Source organism: Phalacrocorax aristotelis, chromosome 1 (genome assembly GCF_949628215.1).
Source record: "Phalacrocorax aristotelis chromosome 1, bGulAri2.1, whole genome shotgun sequence".
Classification (NCBI taxonomy): domain Eukaryota; kingdom Metazoa; phylum Chordata; class Aves; order Suliformes; family Phalacrocoracidae; genus Phalacrocorax; species Phalacrocorax aristotelis.
Genome location: NC_134276.1, coordinates 217,942,797 through 217,961,840, shown reverse-complemented (window position 1 = coordinate 217,961,840; position 19,044 = coordinate 217,942,797). Strand labels below are relative to the sequence as shown.

The following is a 19,044-nucleotide window of genomic DNA, read 5'->3' as shown; positions in this document are numbered from 1 at the left end:
GGGGCAGGGGAGGGTCTGAGCCCCCCATCCGTGGGGCAGGGGAGGGCCTGAGTCCCCACCCAGCAGCACAAGAGCAGTGGGGACACGCGGGCAGGGCTCCCCCAGCCCCACACCCCCCTCCCCGCGGGCACAGGGTGCCCCTGCCGGCTCCGGTGGGGACGGACACACAGACAGCCAGACCCCCGGGCGGGGGGGGCGGGGCGGCGGCCGTCTGGGGGTGCCCCTCAGGGGGGTTGGGGGCTGCATCCACCCTCCCTGCACCAGGCAAACGCCCCCCCATCAAGCTATGGGGGGGGGGGGTGGGGGGGTGGGGCCCCCCCGGCCACACCCGCACCCGCGCCTCGTTTTTGGGGTGAAAAAGGGCGTATTTGCGTCACGAAGCGGTTGGGGGTGAACGTCAACGCGTTTATTGAGCCACAGAGAAGGGCCCGGCGAGGCTCCGCTCGCGCCGGCCGCGCATTAAATCATCCCGGGGGGTGGGGGGTGAAAAACAACATACAAGACATGGTCGGGGTGGGAAGACGGACAGACGGACAGGCGCGGGGCAACCCCCCCCCCCCCCCCCCCAACACGCCGAGGGGGAGGGAAATTAGTGTCTGAAGTTGCTCCGCCGAGGAGCCGCTCCCGAGGCCTATTTTGGGTGGCAAAAGCGGGCGCGAGGCGGGAAGGGGGACGAGGGGTGGCGGGGATCGGGCCCCCCCGCTCCCCTCCCCCCCCGGGGTTACCCCCACGCGCGGCGGAAACGCGGCTCCCGGGCTCTAAATCGGCGGGTTTTAAGCCCGGGAAGGGATGGATTTAAGGGTTCGAGACCCACCGGAGGCTGGGGCTGTTCGGGTCCCGCGGCGGCCCCCCGAGCTCCGCGCGATGCCGGCGGGGGGGCGGGGGGCGAAGCGAGGGGGGGGGGAGGGGAATGAAGAAGAGAATTAAACCAAATCGAACGATATTAATAACGGGGGAGGGGGGGGGGGGGAGGCGGGCGCCCCCGGCACGGCGGGTTTTGGGTGGATTCAAGGCACTTCGGGGGGCGCGGCGGGATGGGGAGGGGCGATGGGGGGGGGGTCGCTAGCGGAGGAGGGGGGGGGAGGGAGGGAGGGGGAGCCCCGGCGGTGTTTCGGGGGGAAGAGCTCGAGCCCCCTCGGGGCGGGAGGGAGGCGAAGCCGCGCTTGGCTTTGCAAAGCTCGGTCTAAAACAAGCATGACTCACCTCTGGTTTTATTTTTCCTTTTGGCCCTATTCTCTGGCTTGTTTAAGGGGTTTTGGGGGGGGGGGTTTGGTGGATTTTTTTTTTCTTGGTTTTTTATTTTAATTTTACGAGGCGGCGGCCGCGCACGCGCCGAGAAATTGGGGTGGGGGGGAAGCGGGAGGCAGGGCGAGGGGAGATCCGCTCCCCCCTCCCCACCTCTGCCCCTTCGGCTTGTCCTTCGCTCCGGGTGTGAGCGAAGCAAATATAAAAATAAAGAGAACTTGGTAAAAATGATAAAATAAGGTGGAAATCTTAAAAAAAAAATAATAATAAAACAACAACAAAAAAAAGAATTAAAAAAAAACCAAACGACCCCAAAGGTGGAGCCCCCCTGGCAGCGTCGCGGCCGTCTCCGCAGCCGCCAGTCCCCGTCCCTCGGGGAAAAGGGGGGTGGGGGGGGGGGGAATAGAAAACCTAAGGACGGGCTGAGATACGTGTGGGTTTTTGTGTCACCTCATCGCCTGAAATAACAGTCTCAGTAGCGAAAAATGGTTCTGATAATCCCAGAAACTGTAAAAAATAAATTATTTAAGAACCGGCTCTTTCCGGGCGGCTTCTCAGAACTCGTCGTGCCGCACCAAGGCCTCCCCGAAGTCCGTGGCCTGGCTCCCCACGAACAAGTCGTACTTGTCCACGATCTCCTCTTTGGTCAGCTTGCCGTCCTGCGAGAGAGCCGAGCCGCGCGTTCCCGTCGTGCGCCCGCCGCCCTCCCGCCCCCCGGACCCCACCCCCGGCCCCCCCCCGCGGGCGCTGCCCCACGGCGAACAGTAACGGAGGGGCTAAATGAGGGCGTTTCCGAGAGGGGTTGGGTTTGTGGTTGGGGGAAGGGAAGCTCCCGGGGCCGGCTCCGGCAGGAATCCCGGCGCGGGGGGACCCCTCGGCACGGGGAGGGGGTGTGTGTGTCCCCCTCCCACCACCACCCCGCCCCGCAGAGGGAAGGCGTCGCTCCCCACCTTGTCCTGGTCGGATTCGTAGACGAGGTGTCGCGCTTCCGCCTCGGCGTGATCGTAATCCGAAGGGAGGATCCAGTCCTTGGTTTCCTCCTTGTCCATTTTGCCGTCGCGGTTTTTGTCTCGGAATTCCACGAATTGCTCCCGCTCCGTTTTCACCCACTCGGGCTCGTCGGCGTCCCCGTCGTGGCTGTACATGTCACCTGGACGGGGGGAGGCGGCGCTGCGCACCCTTCCGACCGGACCCAGCCCGGAGGAAAACCGATGGCCGGACCCCCCCCCCCCCCCCCCTTCCCATCTCAAACCCATCCCCGAGGGTTTTTAAACCTCTTTATTGCCTTAAATTCACCCCCCGGAACCATAACGCGACGCTTCGGGAGCAGGAGGCGCCGCCGCCGCCGCGTTTTGGGGTCAAACGGGGCGGATTAAAGGGTGTCGAAAAGGGGCGGCCGTTCCGCGGCCGAGGGGGTCTGGGTTTGGAGCAGGCGCCCAGCGTTCGGGGTTTAACCCAGAAACCCGACCCCGGGGCAGGTCTAAAGTTAGGAATTTAAGAGATAATGAAATTCCAGGAGGGGACGCGGCGGCAGGGCCGAGGCACCGCCGTCTCACCTATGTACTCCTCCAGGTCGATGAAACCGTCCCCGTTCTTGTCGATGTCCTCCATGGTTTCCTGCAAGGAGGAGATGGGAGTTAAGCGGCCTCGGAGCGACTCCCCCCCTCGCCGGGAACGGCTCCGGCCCCGCACAAGCGAAAAAATAAACCCCTCGCCCCCCCCAAGCCCCGTTTTGCGCTCCACGGCCGATCCCCTCTGCCCGCGGCCCACCCCGATTTCCACCCCTCCCCGTCCGCTTCGTTGCCGTAGAGGCCGTGTTTCGCGCGAGACGGTGGCCGGCAGCGCCACGGCGACCCACCTGCACGACGATATCCTTCATGTAATCGTACTCCTCCGGGTGCAGGAAGGCGGTGAACTCTTCCTTGGTGGCGGTCAAGTCTCCATCCTTGTCAGCCATCTTGAAGCGGCGTTCATCTCGCACCATCATTTGCTTATAATTAAATCCGTCGTCGGGGTCCGGGTCATCTGGGTGTGAGGAGAGAAGCGGCAGCCGCCTCGGGTCAGCTCAGGCAGGGGGGAGATGCCCCACGGTCACCATCAACCCAACCCAAACTCTTCAACTCAACCACCTCAACTCAACCTCAATCTTCTCAACCCAACTTGAACCTCAACTCAACTTCAACCCAGCCTGAACCTCCTCAACCTCAACCTCATCAACTCAACCTCAACCCAACCTCGTCAACCCAACCTCATCAACTCAACCTCAACCCAACCTCGTCAACCCAACCTCAACTCAACCTCATCAACTCAACCTCAACCCAACCTCAACCAAACCTCAACAACTCAACCCAACCTCGTCAACCCAACCTCATCCAACCAACCTCATCAGCCCAACCTCAACCTCATCAACCCAACCTCAAACTCCCAACGCTTTGCCACGGCAGCCTAAATTTCAGACATCGGCGGCCGTCGCGGCCCTCCTGCACCTCCTCTGCCAGGAGGAAGAGGAGGAAGAGCTGCCAGCGGCTGTGGGGGACCAGCATTCCTGGGGAAGATGCTCCGAGGAGACAGGGATTGGGGGTGGGTTTCGGCCGGCGCGGCCTGGGAGGCTCAGCCCGAGCTATTTTTGGAGGAGAATGTGTAAGGGGATATTGCTCTCCGCTGCCGGGGCGGCTTCAAAGCCAGCGAAACATCCCCCCGCGCTCGCCGCAGCGGGAATAGCCGGGCACATATGGCCACTAGATATAGCTACGCCGGCAGCGAGAGATAAGCTTCGGGATGCCGAGGCCGGCTTCGTTTGTCAGCCTATAGAAAAGTATCGATAGAGGAGGACGGAGCCGACTCCTCGCAGGGTGAAGTTAAGCGAGAGCCAGGCCCGGTCTAAAAAAAGGCTCCCTCCCTTCTCTGTTTACATCCAGGACAAAAGGCAGGGGATTAAAGAGCTCTGTACAAGCCCCGGTGCCGGCCAACTATTAAATATAAGACGGTAAGAAGATTTTATTTTAAGTCCCCTCTAGGGCACAATTAAGCCTAAAGTTTCCTAGTCTAGTCCCGAGCTTTCGCCTCGGGAAGCGGCGAACGCCGAAAGCTCGGCCAGAGCAAACAGAGGCCGGAGGGTCGGCGTCGCCTCGCGGGTTACAGGCAATTTCTTGCTTTTCGGCGATTCCGCCTCTCGGCCCGAGCGGCTTCGCTCCGTTTTGCTCAGGTGCCGAGCGGGCCGGCTCTTTAACCAGGGTTAAACCCCCCCCCCCCCCCCGAAAACAACCCACCCCACCCCCCTGCTTTGCGTTTTAGTCCCTGAGCTGGGCAGCACCCGCGAAGCGCTGGCCGAGGGGCCGGGGCAGCGCCCGGGGGCTGCCGGCGGCAGAGCCACACGCTCAACGTTTTAACCCTCCCGAGCGCTACGGGCGGGAGAACGGGCCGAGGAAGCAGAAAAAAAATTGGCGTTATTCTTATTTTTAAAGGCGGTTCCGGAGGGCGTTTGACTTTAAGGTGAAGCTCTTGGTTATTTATCGCTTGATATTCTCGCTCTCCCTGAGGAAAGCGGGGTTTAGACCCACAGAGCCTTCGGCGCCGGGGCGACCCGGTGACTAAGACCAAGGTTTTGAGGAAAAAAAAAAAAAAACAACAAAACACCCAACAGCATTTCGTTTTGATGACCAAAAAAAAAACCAAAAACCAAGCATTTTTTTGAATACTCGGTAGAGCAGCGAGGGAGGGCGGCGCCTCGGCCCCCACGCGCCGGGAGAGGGACGTCCGTAACGCGAGCGAGGGCTCGGCCGGCCTCTTGGCCGCGCGTCAAGCTCTCTCCAGAGGCGCTTCCAACGCCGCTCCGGCCGGAGAGGAGGAGGGCGGGGAGAGCCTGGTGGAAGGGATGAGATTATCTCAGCAGAAAGGCGCTGGGGAAAAGCCAGCCCTGCTGAAAAAGGAGCGCCGGAGCCAAGGCGTTAGGGCTCTGCCGGGCAGGGGGCGGGGAGGCATGCCGGGAGCCTCCCGGCCTTCGCTGAGGACAAAAGTAGGTGGGAGCGGCGCTAGGCCAGGCTTTATCCCTCTCTGCCAAGGGCCCCGGCTCGGGATGGCCAGAGCCTTACGGCGTGTCGCCGGTCGCGGGGCCAGGCGCTCCCCTCTCTGACACATTAGGCTCGAGGAATGCTTTGCTCATTAAGGTTTTTTCTTTTCCTCATTAAGGTCTTTTTTTACTGATTAAAGGGTTTTTTTCCCCCCTCATTAAAGGCTTTTGTTTAATATCCTACACCTGCACGGCACCAGCCCCGCCTCACAGACTCCAAAAAGCACAACAAAAGCCCTCCTAGAACCTCCTCTCCCCCTTCCAGGCGGGATCTGAGCAGGCAGCTCACGGCTTTCTGCGGACCTCGGCAATTACCGGAGAAGGGGAAGCTTAGCAAAGCCTGGCCCAGCCCGGAGGGGGTCGGGGAAGCTTGGTAAGACCCCGCCGGGGTCTCAGGGGGGGCCGATTCCCTCAGCCAGCATGAGGCAAACTCCAATCTTCCTCCAGCTTTTTAAGAAGCGGCCGTGAAAGAGCCCGAGGGAGGGAAGATGGATGAGCCGGGAGGGAGAGGCCACAGCCTCCATATGTCCTGCGGAGCATTTGACTATCTTTGGAAATATTTAGTAAATTCAGCTTTATTTCATGCTTTCAAGCTGTAGCTCATCGCACCATATATGTCTGCGTTCCAGGAGGCGGGAACGACTGGCAGAGGAACTGGTATTTTTCGAACGTCTTAACCCCCAGCAGAGCGTCCTCTTGCCTCCCTCCCGGGGTGTTTCAGCCCTGACAGGGCCCTGCTCCGGCCTTACGGGCCCCAAAATCTAGCTCTGGGGTCTAAAGCTACCACCGGGACAGGCGGAGACAGCGCCCGGGACTTTGGGAAGTGATTAAAAGACTCGGTGCTAACGATCTTCACCGGTTTGGGAGGGGGGCAGACACCCTGAAAGAGGCGGCCTCTAGAGCCCCGGCTTAGGCAGCGCTTTCTGCGGGTACCAAACACCCCCAGGAGCTTGAAATTCCCAGCTGGAAGGGAAAAAACCCCCGTTACCCCACGGCACTTTCATCACGTTCTCGCTCCCGACTGAGCTCTGAGCTCGTTTCCACCATGAAGCGCATCAATAAAGCAGAGTTTAAGCCGCGGGTTGATCCCGAGCTCGGTTTTTATCCCCCGCCTCCCCCATATCTTTTTGTCCCGAGATCATCCGGAATCGGGAGGTAAGTTCGGAGAGGCTGGGGCGGGGTTTTGGCCTCCCGAGCTCCATCACACCTCTGCTTTATTGATCAGAGACCACCACCAGCCGGGACACCTTGCCCCTTACCGAGGTAAGTGCCATATGTCACGTTTCTGTACTCATCCCAGGAGATAAATCCATCTTGATTCATGTCAAACTCCTGCCACTGGCGTTCGACACTGTCATACACGTATTTCTTCTGGGCCTTCTTAATCCAGGCTTTCAGCTCCCCCTCCGTCACAAACCCATCCTTATCCGTGTCTATCTTATCTACAATCATTCTACAAAAACAAAACAGCAAGTTTCAAGCGCCGGCTCCGCAAAGTTTTCATCCCAAGAGTAGAGACCTACCTAAGATGTAGCCGTAGGTGGCATTTTTATATTCCTCCCAAGAAATGAGGCCGTCCTCATTGAGGTCGTGCCCTTTCCACTGCCGCTCTACATCCTCGTATATCCAGCGCTTTTGGGCAAACTTAATCCAGTCTTTCAGCTCTTCCACCGTTACAAACCCGTCTTTGTCTTCATCTATTTTACTTACAATCTTTCTGTAGGAAACGCAGAAAAACCCAGCACAAGTTAAAGGGAACAAGGCTCGAGGTGTAGGCGGGCGGAGGGGCCGAAGGCCGCCGCGCCCAGGCGTTCAGGTCCCGGCCATCGGGCGGCTCGGCCTTAAAACCGACGTACGGCTTAGCCGCCGCGACGCCGGCTCGCTCGGGGTTGGAGTTTTTTCCAGAAATACCATGAATTAGTTGCGGGGAGAAGCAGCTTTTCTTGTTAGACCTCGGGGGAAACACCCCGTTTTCCCACCGGGAGCCGAGCACGTACTTACGTTAAAGGCGGGGAGACCGGCCCCGCTCAAGGGACCCCCCCCCCCCCAGCCCCTCGGGAGGAGGGCGGCGGGAAGGCGCCGCCGCGTCCCACCCGAGGACGATGCCCGCCGAGGCGGGGGAGGCAGGGGGAACCGGAGACGCGTGGTTTATAAAGCCACCCGTATGTTTAGCGGCGGCTGTGAAGAACGAGCCGCCGGGGAGGAACGCGGAGATCCGCGGGCACGCGAGCCTCCGCACGGGCCGGGCCGCGTCCCTCCGCCCCGTTCCTCGTGCCTTACGCCTCGGAGCAACGTCCAGGTCCGAGCTGCCTCCCCGGGGGATTAAAGCCAGGCCGACAGCCTAAAAACACTTTTCCTGGGTGACCCGGAGCTTGGCTCCTTTTAACAGGGAGGCTTAAGGTGAAACCGGTTTTGCTAAATCTAACCCCGACAGGGAGGAATTTTGGAAAGAGGGTGTTTTAGATCACCACGAGGTTATCAGCGCCCGGAACATCGAGGGGAAGCGAAACGTCAAGCGCAAAGGTGAAGAGCCGCTGGAGCCGCCCCGCTCCCGGGTTCTGGTCTTTCCATAAGCGCTTCTAAAAAGCAAAGCCGGGATTTCCTCCGCGGCACAAAGGATGTGGCTTAAGACCAAAAAGCTGCCGAGACAGCCGGGGTAGGAGCGGTTAAAAAAAACACCCCCGCCAACGCTCGCTTTGCTTTTCTAGAAGGGTCTTTTCGGCTCGACGCCGCGCTTTCCCTGCGGCCCGACTCATTTCCCGGGCGCGTTTTAACCGCGGCTCTTTCAGGGGAAACGATTCGAGGCCTTTACGTTCGCGGGTTAAAGGCTCCCGGCGCCGTTTGCCAACGGTTAAAGCGCAAACGTTGAGGGTGGAGGACGGGGAGGGTCGGAGATTCGCTTCCCCGGAGCGGTGGGCATCGTCCTTCCTTCGGCTTCGGCACCAGGCGGCCTCCGAGGACCGGATCCCTTTGGGAATTTGCTTCCCCGACCAGGAAAACCTGAACCATCCCAGCCTTATTAAAAAGGTTTTTAAGAAGGCGTCGGCAAAACCGGGAGGGGACGGAGGGGAGCGGCCAAGCGACGGGATTCGCCCTTTCATCTCTCCGACCACCGGCCGCGCCGCCGAGCGCCCGGAGCTCGGGCACCGGCACCCGCCGCCGCGGGGGTGGGGAAACAACCCCACTGGGATGAGGAACTGGAGCCCGGATCAGTAGAAAACCAAAGCAGCTTTTCCAGGAAAGGTTTCTAGGTGGGGCAGCAGAAGTTCAGGGGTTTCATTCGAGAACGGGGAAGCCGTTTCATTGCTTTCAGGGAAAGTTAAACTCCGTCCCCACCCGGAGCAAGCCCGGCTTAGCGCTTAGCAGGCTCCGAAAACCTCCACCTTCAGGGGCTTAGTGCCAAACCCAGCTGCTCACAGGCTGCTTTCCCAGGGCAGAAGCCACAAAAAAAACCCCAATGAGCGTTAATAAAACAAAACAACACCCCCCACACGCTGAAGTTTTGCCACGGGAGGGTGGCAGGGGCACCAGACGTGCCGTGACGGCTGGCAGCTGGAACGGACAGGCTGCTTCGCTTCCCCGGGGAAGGAAGGAGGGGAGGGGGGGGAGGAAGGAAGGGGATCGCGTTTGCCATCGCCGGGAAAAGCGGCGGCACCTTCCCCTAATTCTGCAGGCTTTAAGGAAAAAAAAAAAACAAAACAGGGCGGCTGCTCCGAAATCTGGGTCGCCCCAAGAAATGGGGATGGGAGAAGGGCGGGAGGGAAAGCAGCGGGGAGCCAGGGCGCTCTCCCCCCAGAGATGGGTCCTTCCGACAGCACGAAACCCGTTTTAAAAAATAATTTAGATGATTACACATTCATGACAAGGTTATCAAACCAATTCAAGCTCGGGAAAGGGCGATGAATTTGCCTCTGAGAAAAAAAATAAAACACCCACCCACCCCCAAGCTGTTCTATGTCAAGGGCGAGAGCGGTTTGAAAACGGCCTCGTTAAAACATCCGAGTGGAAACTCTTACTCCAGCCCCGCTGCCGCTGCCAGCTTTTTCCAGTAGATAACTCAGCAGAACAATGAAATTACAGCGCAGAGCCATGACAAAGCCTACGGGTCAGGAAAACAGCACCGGGGGGGGCGGGTGGGGAGGGTCACCGGCCCGGTTCTGCTCTCCGCAGCCAGAGCTGCGCCCACCAGCTCTTTGGGGGGGGGGGAAAAAATAGAGATATTCTCTATTTCCCTGGCAAAACGCCACTCGGGTTGTGCCGGTTACCTCGCCCCGCCGGCATTTCCCCCGGCACCTGCACGTGGCTAAGCTGTCCCTTCCCATCGGGGAGCCCCATCCTGAAAAAACCCACCCCCAAAACACCCAAATCCCTCCTGATTTTCGCTGTGGTTTGCGACAAGCGCCGCTCCAGCGGGAGGTTGAGGTGTCCGGGGAGGAGCGCGCCGGTGCCGGGACACGGGCGACGCCGCCTTCAACAAAAATAAAGCAGGGGGGAGGGGAAAAAAGGGACAAAAGTGAAGAGGGAAGGGGAAATTTGGACTCGGGGAGCGTCCCAGCGGCAAGGCCAAGCTCCCCAGGGAGGCGCCAGGCGGGAGCGGAACCCTTAAGAGCCCCTCAAGAAAAAAAAAAAAAAATCCAAACAAAACAAAAACCCAAAAAATGCCTCCTCGGGGCTGAACCTCCGAAGGTTTAAGCCTTTTTAAGCCCGACACGAACAACTGCGCCGGCAGCTGCTGCCGCAGGCACAAAGGCGCACGCTGTGGTGCCAGGGCCGGCGCTGGCCGCCCCCGAAAGCCAGCCCGAGCGGCTCCGCAGGCGGCAGGGGGGGCAAAGCGACGAAGGAGAGGCTCATTTTCCAGAGATGCTCTGTTTTCCCCTAACCCGGGGGGGGGTGGGGGTGGGCGGGGTGTCTCTGCACAGCGACCAGCTGCTCCTCGACCGGGGGCAAGTAATTCCCCGCGGGCTTTCGGACTCTGGCGGTAACCGGAGACTGTTTAGCACCGCCTGGGTACGGCAAAAAGGAGAGAGGGCTCGTTTTCCTTTACGCCTTGCGGTTTTGGGGAGCGTTCGGGGCCGAGGACCCAGCCCCGCGTGGTCGGAAGGGCTCAAGGTGACCTCGCGGGCCGGGAGCGAGGACAACTGCACGTGCACGGCATAACTTTGTCACCGCCATCTGAGGCGGTCGCTCAATTTCACCCACCGCCGCCGTTAAAATGGCATTTAAAAGGCTCCGGTCGAGCAGCCGCGGGGCGGGGGAGAGAAGGACCCCCGGGGCCCGGGCGAGGGTTGCGACCCGCGCGACCCGCTGGGGATTCGTTCCCTCTCGATTAGGTTTTTATTTCGGCTCTTTTCCTTACCCGAGTCTCTCCTTGCTCTCCTCCGGCGTGAGCTGATCGAAGGTTTTGGCCTCGTCCGCGCCGAGGAAAGCGTCGTGGTCGTAGTCGAAGTTCTGGGCGTCGTCGTGGACCTTGTCGCTGAGCTGGGGGTCGTGGTGAACCCGGTCCTTCTTCTCGGTGGGCTTGCTCGAGATGCAGAGCATGGAGAGAGACAGGCACAGGAGGAGCTGAGCGATGCTCATGGTGGGTCAGACGCACCTGCGGGAGGGCGAGAGGCGGGGGGTGTCGGAGCTCGCCCCGCGCCGGTTCCAGGGCCGCGGGCCTGAGCTGCGACACCAGAGCAGGGAGAGCTGACGGATCGGCCGGGCAAAACGATGAATTAACGCGCATTTCCTGGCCAAAGCGACCAATTAACGCACTTTTTCTGAGCAAAACCACCACCTGGACCAGATTAGCCAGGCAAAACGATGAATTAGCCCAGATCAACCAGGCAAAATGATGTATTAATGCACCTTTTCTTACCAAAACGCCCACCCGGCCGAGATCAGGTGGGCCAGAACCACCAATTAACACACCACTTCTTGCCAAAACAACCCATTAATGCAGTTTTTGGGGCCCAGAGCCACCAACAGGCCCACATTGGGGGCGGGGGGGGGGGGCCCCAGCCACCAATTAATGCACTTTTTCTGAGCAAAATGACCAATTGACACACATTTTCTGGCCCAAGTGAGCCAGCCCCCTCCCCTCCCCCAGCCCAGATTAGGCGGGCCAGAGCCAGCCCCCTCCCCTCCCCCAGCCCAGATTAGGGGGGCCAGAGCCAGCCCCCTCCCCTCCCCCAGCCCAGATTAGGGGGGCCAGAGCCGGCCCCCTCCCCTCCCCCAGCCCAGATTAGGCCGGCCAGAGCCGGCCCCCTCCCTCCCCCAGACCAGATTAGGGGGGCCAGAGCCGGCCCCCTCCCCTCCCCCAGCCCAGATTAGGCCGGCCAGAGCCGGCCCCCTCCCCTCCCCCAGCCCAGATTAGGGGGGCCAGAGTCGGCCCCCTCCCCTCCCCCAGCCCAGATTAGGCCGGCCAGAGCCGGCCCCCTCCCCTCCCCCAGCCCAGATTAGGGGGGCCAGAGCCAGCCCCCTCCCCTCCCCCAGCCCAGATTAGGCCGGCCAGAGCCGGCCCCCTCCCCTCCCCCAGCCCAGATTAAGGGGGGCCAGAGCCGGCCCCCTCCCCTCCCCCAGCCCAGATTAAGGGGGCCAGAGCCGGCCCCCTCCCCTCCCCCAGCCCAGATTAGGCCGGCCAGAGCCGGCCCCCTCCCCTCCCCCAGCCCAGATTAAGGGGGGCCAGAGCCGGCCCCCTCCCCTCCCCCAGCCCAGATTAAGGGGGCCAGAGCCGGCCCCCTCCCCTCCCCCAGCCCAGATTAGGCGGGCCAGAGCCGGCCCCCTCCCCTCCCCCAGCCCAGATTAGGGGGGCCAGAGCCAGCCCCCTCCCCTCCCCCAGCCCAGATTAGGCAGGCCAGAGCCAGCCCCCTCCCCCAGCCCAGATTAGGGGGGCCAGAGCCGGCCCCCTCCCCTCCCCCAGCCCAGATTAGGCCGGCCAGAGCCGGCCCCCTCCCCTCCCCCAGCCCAGATTAGGGGGGCCAGAGCCAGCCCCCTCCCCTCCCCCAGCCCAGATTAGGCCGGCCAGAGCCGGCCCCCTCCCCTCCCCCAGCCCAGATTAGGGGGGCCAGAGCCGGCCCCCTCCCCTCCCCCAGCCCAGATTAAGGGGGCCAGAGCCGGCCCCCTCCCCTCCCCCAGCCCAGATTAAGGGGGCCAGAGCCGGCCCCCTCCCCTCCCCCAGCCCAGATTAAGGGGGCCAGAGCCGGCCCCCTCCCCTCCCCCAGCCCAGATTAGGCCGGCCAGAGCCGGCCCCCTCCCCTCCCCCAGCCCAGATTAGGCCGGCCAGAGCCGGCCCCCTCCCCTCCCCAGACCAGATTAGGGGGGCCAGAGTCGGCCCCCTCCCCTCCCCCAGCCCAGATTAGGGGGGCCAGAGCCGGCCCCCTCCCCTCCCCCAGCCCAGATTAGGCCGGCCAGAGCCAGCCCCCTCCCCCAGCCCAGATTAGGCGGGCCAGAGCCGGCCCCCTCCCCTCCCCCAGCCCAGATTAGGGGGGCCAGAGCCGGCCCCCTCCCCTCCCCCAGACCAGATTAGGGGGGCCAGAGTCGGCCCCCTCCCCTCCCCCAGCCCAGATTAGGCCGGCCAGAGCCGGCCCCCTCCCCTCCCCCAGCCCAGATTAGGCGGGCCAGAGCCGGCCCCCTCCCCTCCCCCAACCCAGATTAGGCCGGCCAGAGCCGGCCCCCTCCCCTCCCCCAGCCCAGATTAAGGGGGCCAGAGCCGGCCCCCTCCCCTCCCCCAGCCCAGATTAGGCCGGCCAGAGCCGGCCCCCTCCCCTCCCCCAGCCCAGATTAGGCCGGCCAGAGCCAGCCCCCTCCCCCAGCCCAGATTATGCGGGCCAGAGCCGGCCCCCTCCCCTCCCCCAGCCCAGATTAGGGGGGCCAGAGCCAGCCCCATCCCCTCCCCAGCCCAGATTAGGCCGGCCAGAGCCAGCCCCATCCCCTCCCCCAGCCCAGATTAGGCGGGCCAGAGCCAGCCCCATCCCCTCCCCCAGCCCAGATTAAGGGGGCCAGAGCCGGCCCCCTCCCCTCCCCCAGCCCAGATTAGGCCGGCCAGAGCCGGCCCCCTCCCCTCCCCCAGCCCAGATTAGGCCGGCCAGAGCCGGCCCCCTCCCCTCCCCCAGACCAGATTAGGGGGGCCAGAGTCGGCCCCCTCCCCTCCCCCAGCCCAGATTAGGGGGGCCAGAGCCGGCCCCCTCCCCTCCCCCAGCCCAGATTAGGCCGGCCAGAGCCAGCCCCCTCCCCCAGCCCAGATTAGGCGGGCCAGAGCCGGCCCCCTCCCCTCCCCCAGCCCAGATTAGGGGGGCCAGAGCCGGCCCCCTCCCCTCCCCCAGACCAGATTAGGGGGGCCAGAGTCGGCCCCCTCCCCTCCCCCAGCCCAGATTAGGCCGGCCAGAGCCGGCCCCCTCCCCTCCCCCAGCCCAGATTAGGCGGGCCAGAGCCGGCCCCCTCCCCTCCCCCAACCCAGATTAGGCCGGCCAGAGCCGGCCCCCTCCCCTCCCCCAGCCCAGATTAAGGGGGCCAGAGCCGGCCCCCTCCCCTCCCCCAGCCCAGATTAGGCCGGCCAGAGCCGGCCCCCTCCCCTCCCCCAGCCCAGATTAGGCCGGCCAGAGCCAGCCCCCTCCCCCAGCCCAGATTATGCGGGCCAGAGCCGGCCCCCTCCCCTCCCCCAGCCCAGATTAGGGGGGCCAGAGCCAGCCCCATCCCCTCCCCCAGCCCAGATTAGGCGGGCCAGAGCCAGCCCCATCCCCTCCCCCAGCCCAGATTAGGGGGGCCAGAGCCAGCCCCCTCCCCTCCCCCAGCCCAGATTAGGCCGGCCAGAGCCGGCCCCCTCCCCTCCCCCAGCCCAGATTAGGCGGGCCAGAGCCACCAATTAACGCAGTTTTTCTGAGCTAAATGACCAATGAATGCACTTTTTCTGGCCAAAGAGACCAACTGGCCCAGATTCCCAGGGCAAAACCATACATAAGCGCAGAGTAACTAGCCAAAGCGATTAACTAGTCCAGACTATGCAGGCAGACCGATCAACTGACCCACATTAGCTGGGGAAAACGATGCCTGAGCCCCCCGGCGCTCACAGAAGCCCTTCGTGCCGCGCGCTCGGCGCAGCCCCCCGCTCCCACGGCCCTCCCGGAGCCCCAGGCGAGCCCCTCCGCCCGGCAGAGGGGGCGACCGCCGCGCGGCACGCGAAGGGTGCGCGGCGCCTGCCGAAGCCGGTTGCCGGCTGCTCTCGCCTCCTCCTGCCCAACGCCCTCCCCGCGGGGTTGGGTCACCCCACAGTCGCTACACCCGTCAGGAAGCCGATTTCGGGTGCCGGGGAGGAGGGACAGAGACGGGCAGGAGGCGGCCGTCTGTCAGCGGCATCGTCTCTCCAGCACTGGCGCGGTGACACTGCGGCGCCTGGGCGGGAAACGACGGCTAAAAACCCCGCGAGAGCCACACTCCGCCGTCACACCGGCCTCTCGGAAGCCTTCCCCACCCTCATCTCTTTAATCTGAATTTAAATGGAGCGGCTAACGCGGAGGTATCCTTCGGGACGAGGTATCCCTCAGCACGCCGTCCCGGCAGCGGGATCGCGCCTCTGCACGCAGGCAGAGCTCTGCTTGCGCAGCCCTGCCTGAAAAAGCTTATAAAATTAAGCTTGACCTTGTAGAAACCAGACGTTAGAGCCCCGCGCAGCTAAAACTACTCGCAGAGGTTAGAAAGGAGTAGCGGGAGGGGAAAATAAACCCCTCCCGAGACAGGACAACAAGGAGGCGAGTTGCCTGCCCGAAGCACTACTCAGGAGTTGGTGAATTCAGGGGATTCTTGTTATTTAAGGCACCCGCTTCACCAGTATTTGCTCGGGACGAGGCGGGTGGTGGGGCAAGGAATCCATCAAACCCCCTCTTAAACCCCGACGGATTTATCCACGCAGTGTTTGCGCCGGACGGATCCCTTCGGCGACAAGAGGGGGTGTCGGGGCCGCTCGCCCGGGAAATAACGGCTCCCGAGGCAGAGGGAGGGTTGTTCCATCTCTAGCATCGACGTAACCACGCTGGCTTTAAGCCCAGGGGACGAGGGGGAGCGGGGACGCGGCTCGGCGCTCGCCGAAACCCTGCCCGGCACGTGGTGAGGTTCATTCCATGCTCCCTCGGAGGAGCGATGGGTTTAGCAGGGCGACGGCAAAGCCGGCAGGTCCGGGCTGTCCTTCCCCTCTCGGGATCGGGCAGAGCGACCTCGGGGCCGAGGCGAGGGAAGGGAAGAGGCCAAACGCCGAGGGAGAGAGAGCAACGCCAGTTTTCCTGTCGAGGAAGCTGGAAATCAGCGCTCCGATGGGGAAAAAAATATGTAAAATAAGAGAGGAGTCGCACCGCCACGACCGCAGGCAGCAGCGTGGGGGGTCTCGAAGGAGGAGCGAGCGCCGGACGAGGGATCCGGGCTGTGAATTCCCCGCCTCGCACACGAGGCAAGGCGCCGCCCCGGGCTTCTGCCCGTTAATTAATCCAAATTAAGGGGAAATTCGGGCCTGGTTTAGCTGAAGGAAGAGACGCCTGCATGCCAGGAAGGGGGGGGAAGCTGGAAGGTCGGCAGATAATTCCTGCGGCGCGAGCAATAGGGTGACGTTGGGAGGATCCGCTCTTCGACCGATCCCAACCCATCCCGGAGGCAGGACCCCGCGTCTCCCCGGAGGAACCACGGTAACACCGTGACAAAAATAGCCGAGTTTGGGGGGAAAAAACCTAAAAAAAACTGACCTAGAAACGATGGGAAGTGGCAACGTTCCGCAGCCGGCCGAGAGAGCCGCCCGCCTGCCTCGGCACGTTGTAATTTATTAGTTTTAAATGCTGCAATATTTCCCTCGTGGCTTTTAGGGCAGGAAGGATTCCTGGAAAACCCCCTCCCCGGGGATTCCTGGGGCCACCATGGATTTAATCGCCGCTCCTATCGGTTTCCAAGCACGTGGAAGGAACCTCGTTGACCGTCGGGGCGGGGAAAAGCCGCATCCTCCTGGGAAGGGGAGGATCGGAAAGGAAACGAGACGAAGAGCGATGCCCGCGTGGCCGTTCGCGACCTGAGCTGCATCCGGGTGAAAAATCCTCGACCCCCAGCTGCCTCTGATGCAATCCAGGGTGGCCGTGACCTCAGCAGGAGGGGGAGGACACACCCCAGAGGAGCTCTACGTATGTATTTCCAGACTCTCCCTCTCTCTGAGGACGTCCCAGCACCGAGAACCTGCCCCACACAGGCCAACCTCCCACAAAACCCCTGGAAACGGGCCGGACTAAAGCACAGGGTGACCTGGAACGGGTGTAAATACCCTGATTGTTATCTCCAACATCCACAGAAAGAGGCCGTGAGCCATTTGGATACGATTAAAAGGGACGACCTGACCTCCAAGGCAGATCTTGGCATCACGCCGGGTGCCAGGGGGGTGACGAGCCGCACCTCTGCAGGTAAAGATGCTGCTCTAGCGCTTGGTGAGATTAAAAGTCTCCATAAATCAACCGTTATTTATAAGTCATTCACATGAATAACAGCTTCTGCTGACCGACAGCTAGGATTGACCCGCCTAATTTTCCTCAGAGCTCACAGTTTTGGGAAAAATAAGGCTTCGAGCTCGATTACGTGCGCCTCTGCGCCCCGGCTGGCTAAGGAAGCCACAAACCGCTACGGGAAGGGACGCCGGCAAGTTCTCAGTTCTCCTAAAGAAAAGGATCCGGGGAGGGAAGCCAAAGGGGCAATTAGCGGCGGGGAGGCGGGAAGCGCTGCCTCGGAACAGGCTCCCCCGGAACCGGGGGACTCCGGGTGGTTTTGCGGCGATATTGAAGGAAGAAGTCGGGATTTTACGCCGGGGTTGGGTTAGCGACGATATTCAGAGCTACGAACCCCTTCAGGAGCGCGGTTTGCACCTGGGAGCCCAGCTGGGCTCGGGAATAAATACTTTCAGACACCATAAATTGCTCAGATTTGGGGATTTGTCTCTATTTTGGCTTTTGGGGGGGGGGGGGGGGGTGTTAATCCCAGTCCTGGTGCGGGCGATGGGGGCAAACCTGGTCCTCGTGTGCAGGTGGAGGAGCTCAGCTCCGCGTCACCACGTCGCCGCGAAGGTGAGGATGACGATGGTGGTGACGACAGGGCGAGCCCCTGCGGCGTTAACGGGGAGGTTCCATCGAATATCGGGGGTCGCTTTGGGTGCGGGAAGGCACCCGTTTCTGAGAAGCGATCGTGAAGGCGGGCCCCGCTGCGGGATTATCGCTCCCCACCCCCCGACCCCCGCGTGATTTCACCGGGAGCTACAATGACGGGTGAGAAAACAGCGGGTTTTGCCCCAAAAACGGGTGTTCGCCGGTACAGGGAGCCCCCGATGGTTCGGCAGGTTTCACCGTGGGGTGGGTGAGCGGTGGGGGGACGGGGGGGGCTGCGAGACCCGGGGTTGCCGGTGCCGGCCCTGGCCCCCGCTCTCACAGCGATGGGGCCCGGGACTCTCGGGGCCGGTGCCACGTTACACCCCACCCCCCACCCCCAATAACGGGGCCGCCAAGGCGGGGGCGGCCTCGACCCGTTCCCCAGGGCCGCCCCCACCCAGGGACCCAAACCCCAGACCCCGCCGTTCCCGCCCCAACCCCCGAGTTACCGGTAGCCGCCGCTGCCGCCGCCGCCCGGTTCTCCTCAGCCTCCTCCGCCGACCGGAAGTAGGCGCCGCGCCACGCCGCACGCCCCGCCGGCCAATCACAGCGCCGCTCCTCCTCCGCCGCCTTCCCTCGCAGCCTTACGATTGGTCGCTTCCACCGTCCGTCCGCCCCTTTGAGCCCGCCCTCACGCCGTCACTCCGCCCACCTCCCCGCCCCTTTGGCCCCGCCCACCCCCCCGTCCCCGTCCCCGCCGGGGACGCCGGGCGCTGATTGGCTGGAAAGCGCCACGTCCTCAGGCGCGCGCCGGACGCCGGCCCCGCCCACCCGGGCGCCCCTCGCGGTGTGTGTCCTCAACACTCATGCGCGGTGGGAGGGGCGGGCGGTCACGTGTGCGCCGGGTGGAAAGGGCGGGAAAAGGGAGGCGATGGAGGGGGGGGCGAGGCGCCATTTTGTGGGGAGCGAGGGAGGAGGGCGAGGTGCCATTTTGGGGGTGGGCAAGGGAGTCACCCCCAGCCTCTCCCGGCAGGCAGGGATGGGCTGCTGGGGCTCTGCAGAACCTGACCCTTCTTCAGCAGCGAGGACATCATGGTCTCAGGGTGGCATCTCACTCCTGAAGCGCCCCTGAGCGAGGAGAGCCCTCCCCTCAGGTTTGTAGTAAGTAACTAAAGGGTTAAACTTGCAGCTTGAGCTGTTATTAACCTAAATCCACATCCTGAGAAATGTGAACGAGTCAGTGAGCCAACTTCTGAAAGGAATTCCAGGTTCATGAGCTGAGGAGCATCTGAGGAGCTTCTAAGGAGCTTCTCAGAAGCTGATAAGGACTGATAACAGAAAAAAACATTGTCTGGCAAGGAAGACAGAGGGATGCCACAACCATGAACCAATGAAACCAGAGAGTCATAGTAACTGGGGGGAAAAGTAGAGGAGGTTCTCCTCCCCCCCTGCTCTGCCCCAGTGAGGCCACACCTGCAGGGCTGCGTCCAGTTCTGGGCCCCCCAGCTCAAGAAGGGCAGGAAACTGCTGGAGCAAGGCCAGCGCAGAGCTGCCAAGGGGATCAGGGGCTGGAGCATCTCCCTTGTGATGAAAGGCTGAGAGACCTGGGCTTGTTCAGCCTGGAGAAGAGAAGGCTGAGGGGGGTCTCATCAG

General features: G+C 62.6%; 1 protein-coding gene across 2 annotated transcripts; it reads right to left on the bottom strand.

Annotated features, from left to right (window-relative positions):
• Positions 1-384: 384 nt before the first annotated feature.
• Positions 385-18,006, bottom strand: CALU (calumenin). Of its 2 annotated transcripts, none has more exons than XM_075081761.1 (7): positions 17,901-18,006; positions 10,671-10,907; positions 6,838-7,031; positions 3,104-3,270; positions 2,802-2,862; positions 2,196-2,395; positions 385-1,904 (listed from the first exon to the last, which is right to left on the bottom strand). In XM_075081761.1, the coding sequence occupies exons 2-7, from the start codon at positions 10,889-10,891 to the stop codon at positions 1,800-1,802; spliced, it is 948 nt and encodes a 315-aa protein (XP_074937862.1). In that variant the 5' UTR covers positions 10,892-10,907; positions 17,901-18,006; the 3' UTR covers positions 385-1,799. The 2 variants fall into 2 exon arrangements, with proteins under 2 accessions (XP_074937862.1, XP_074937861.1); XM_075081760.1 differs by lacking the exon at positions 6,838-7,031 and adding an exon at positions 6,574-6,767.
• Positions 18,007-19,044: the final 1,038 nt, after the last annotated feature.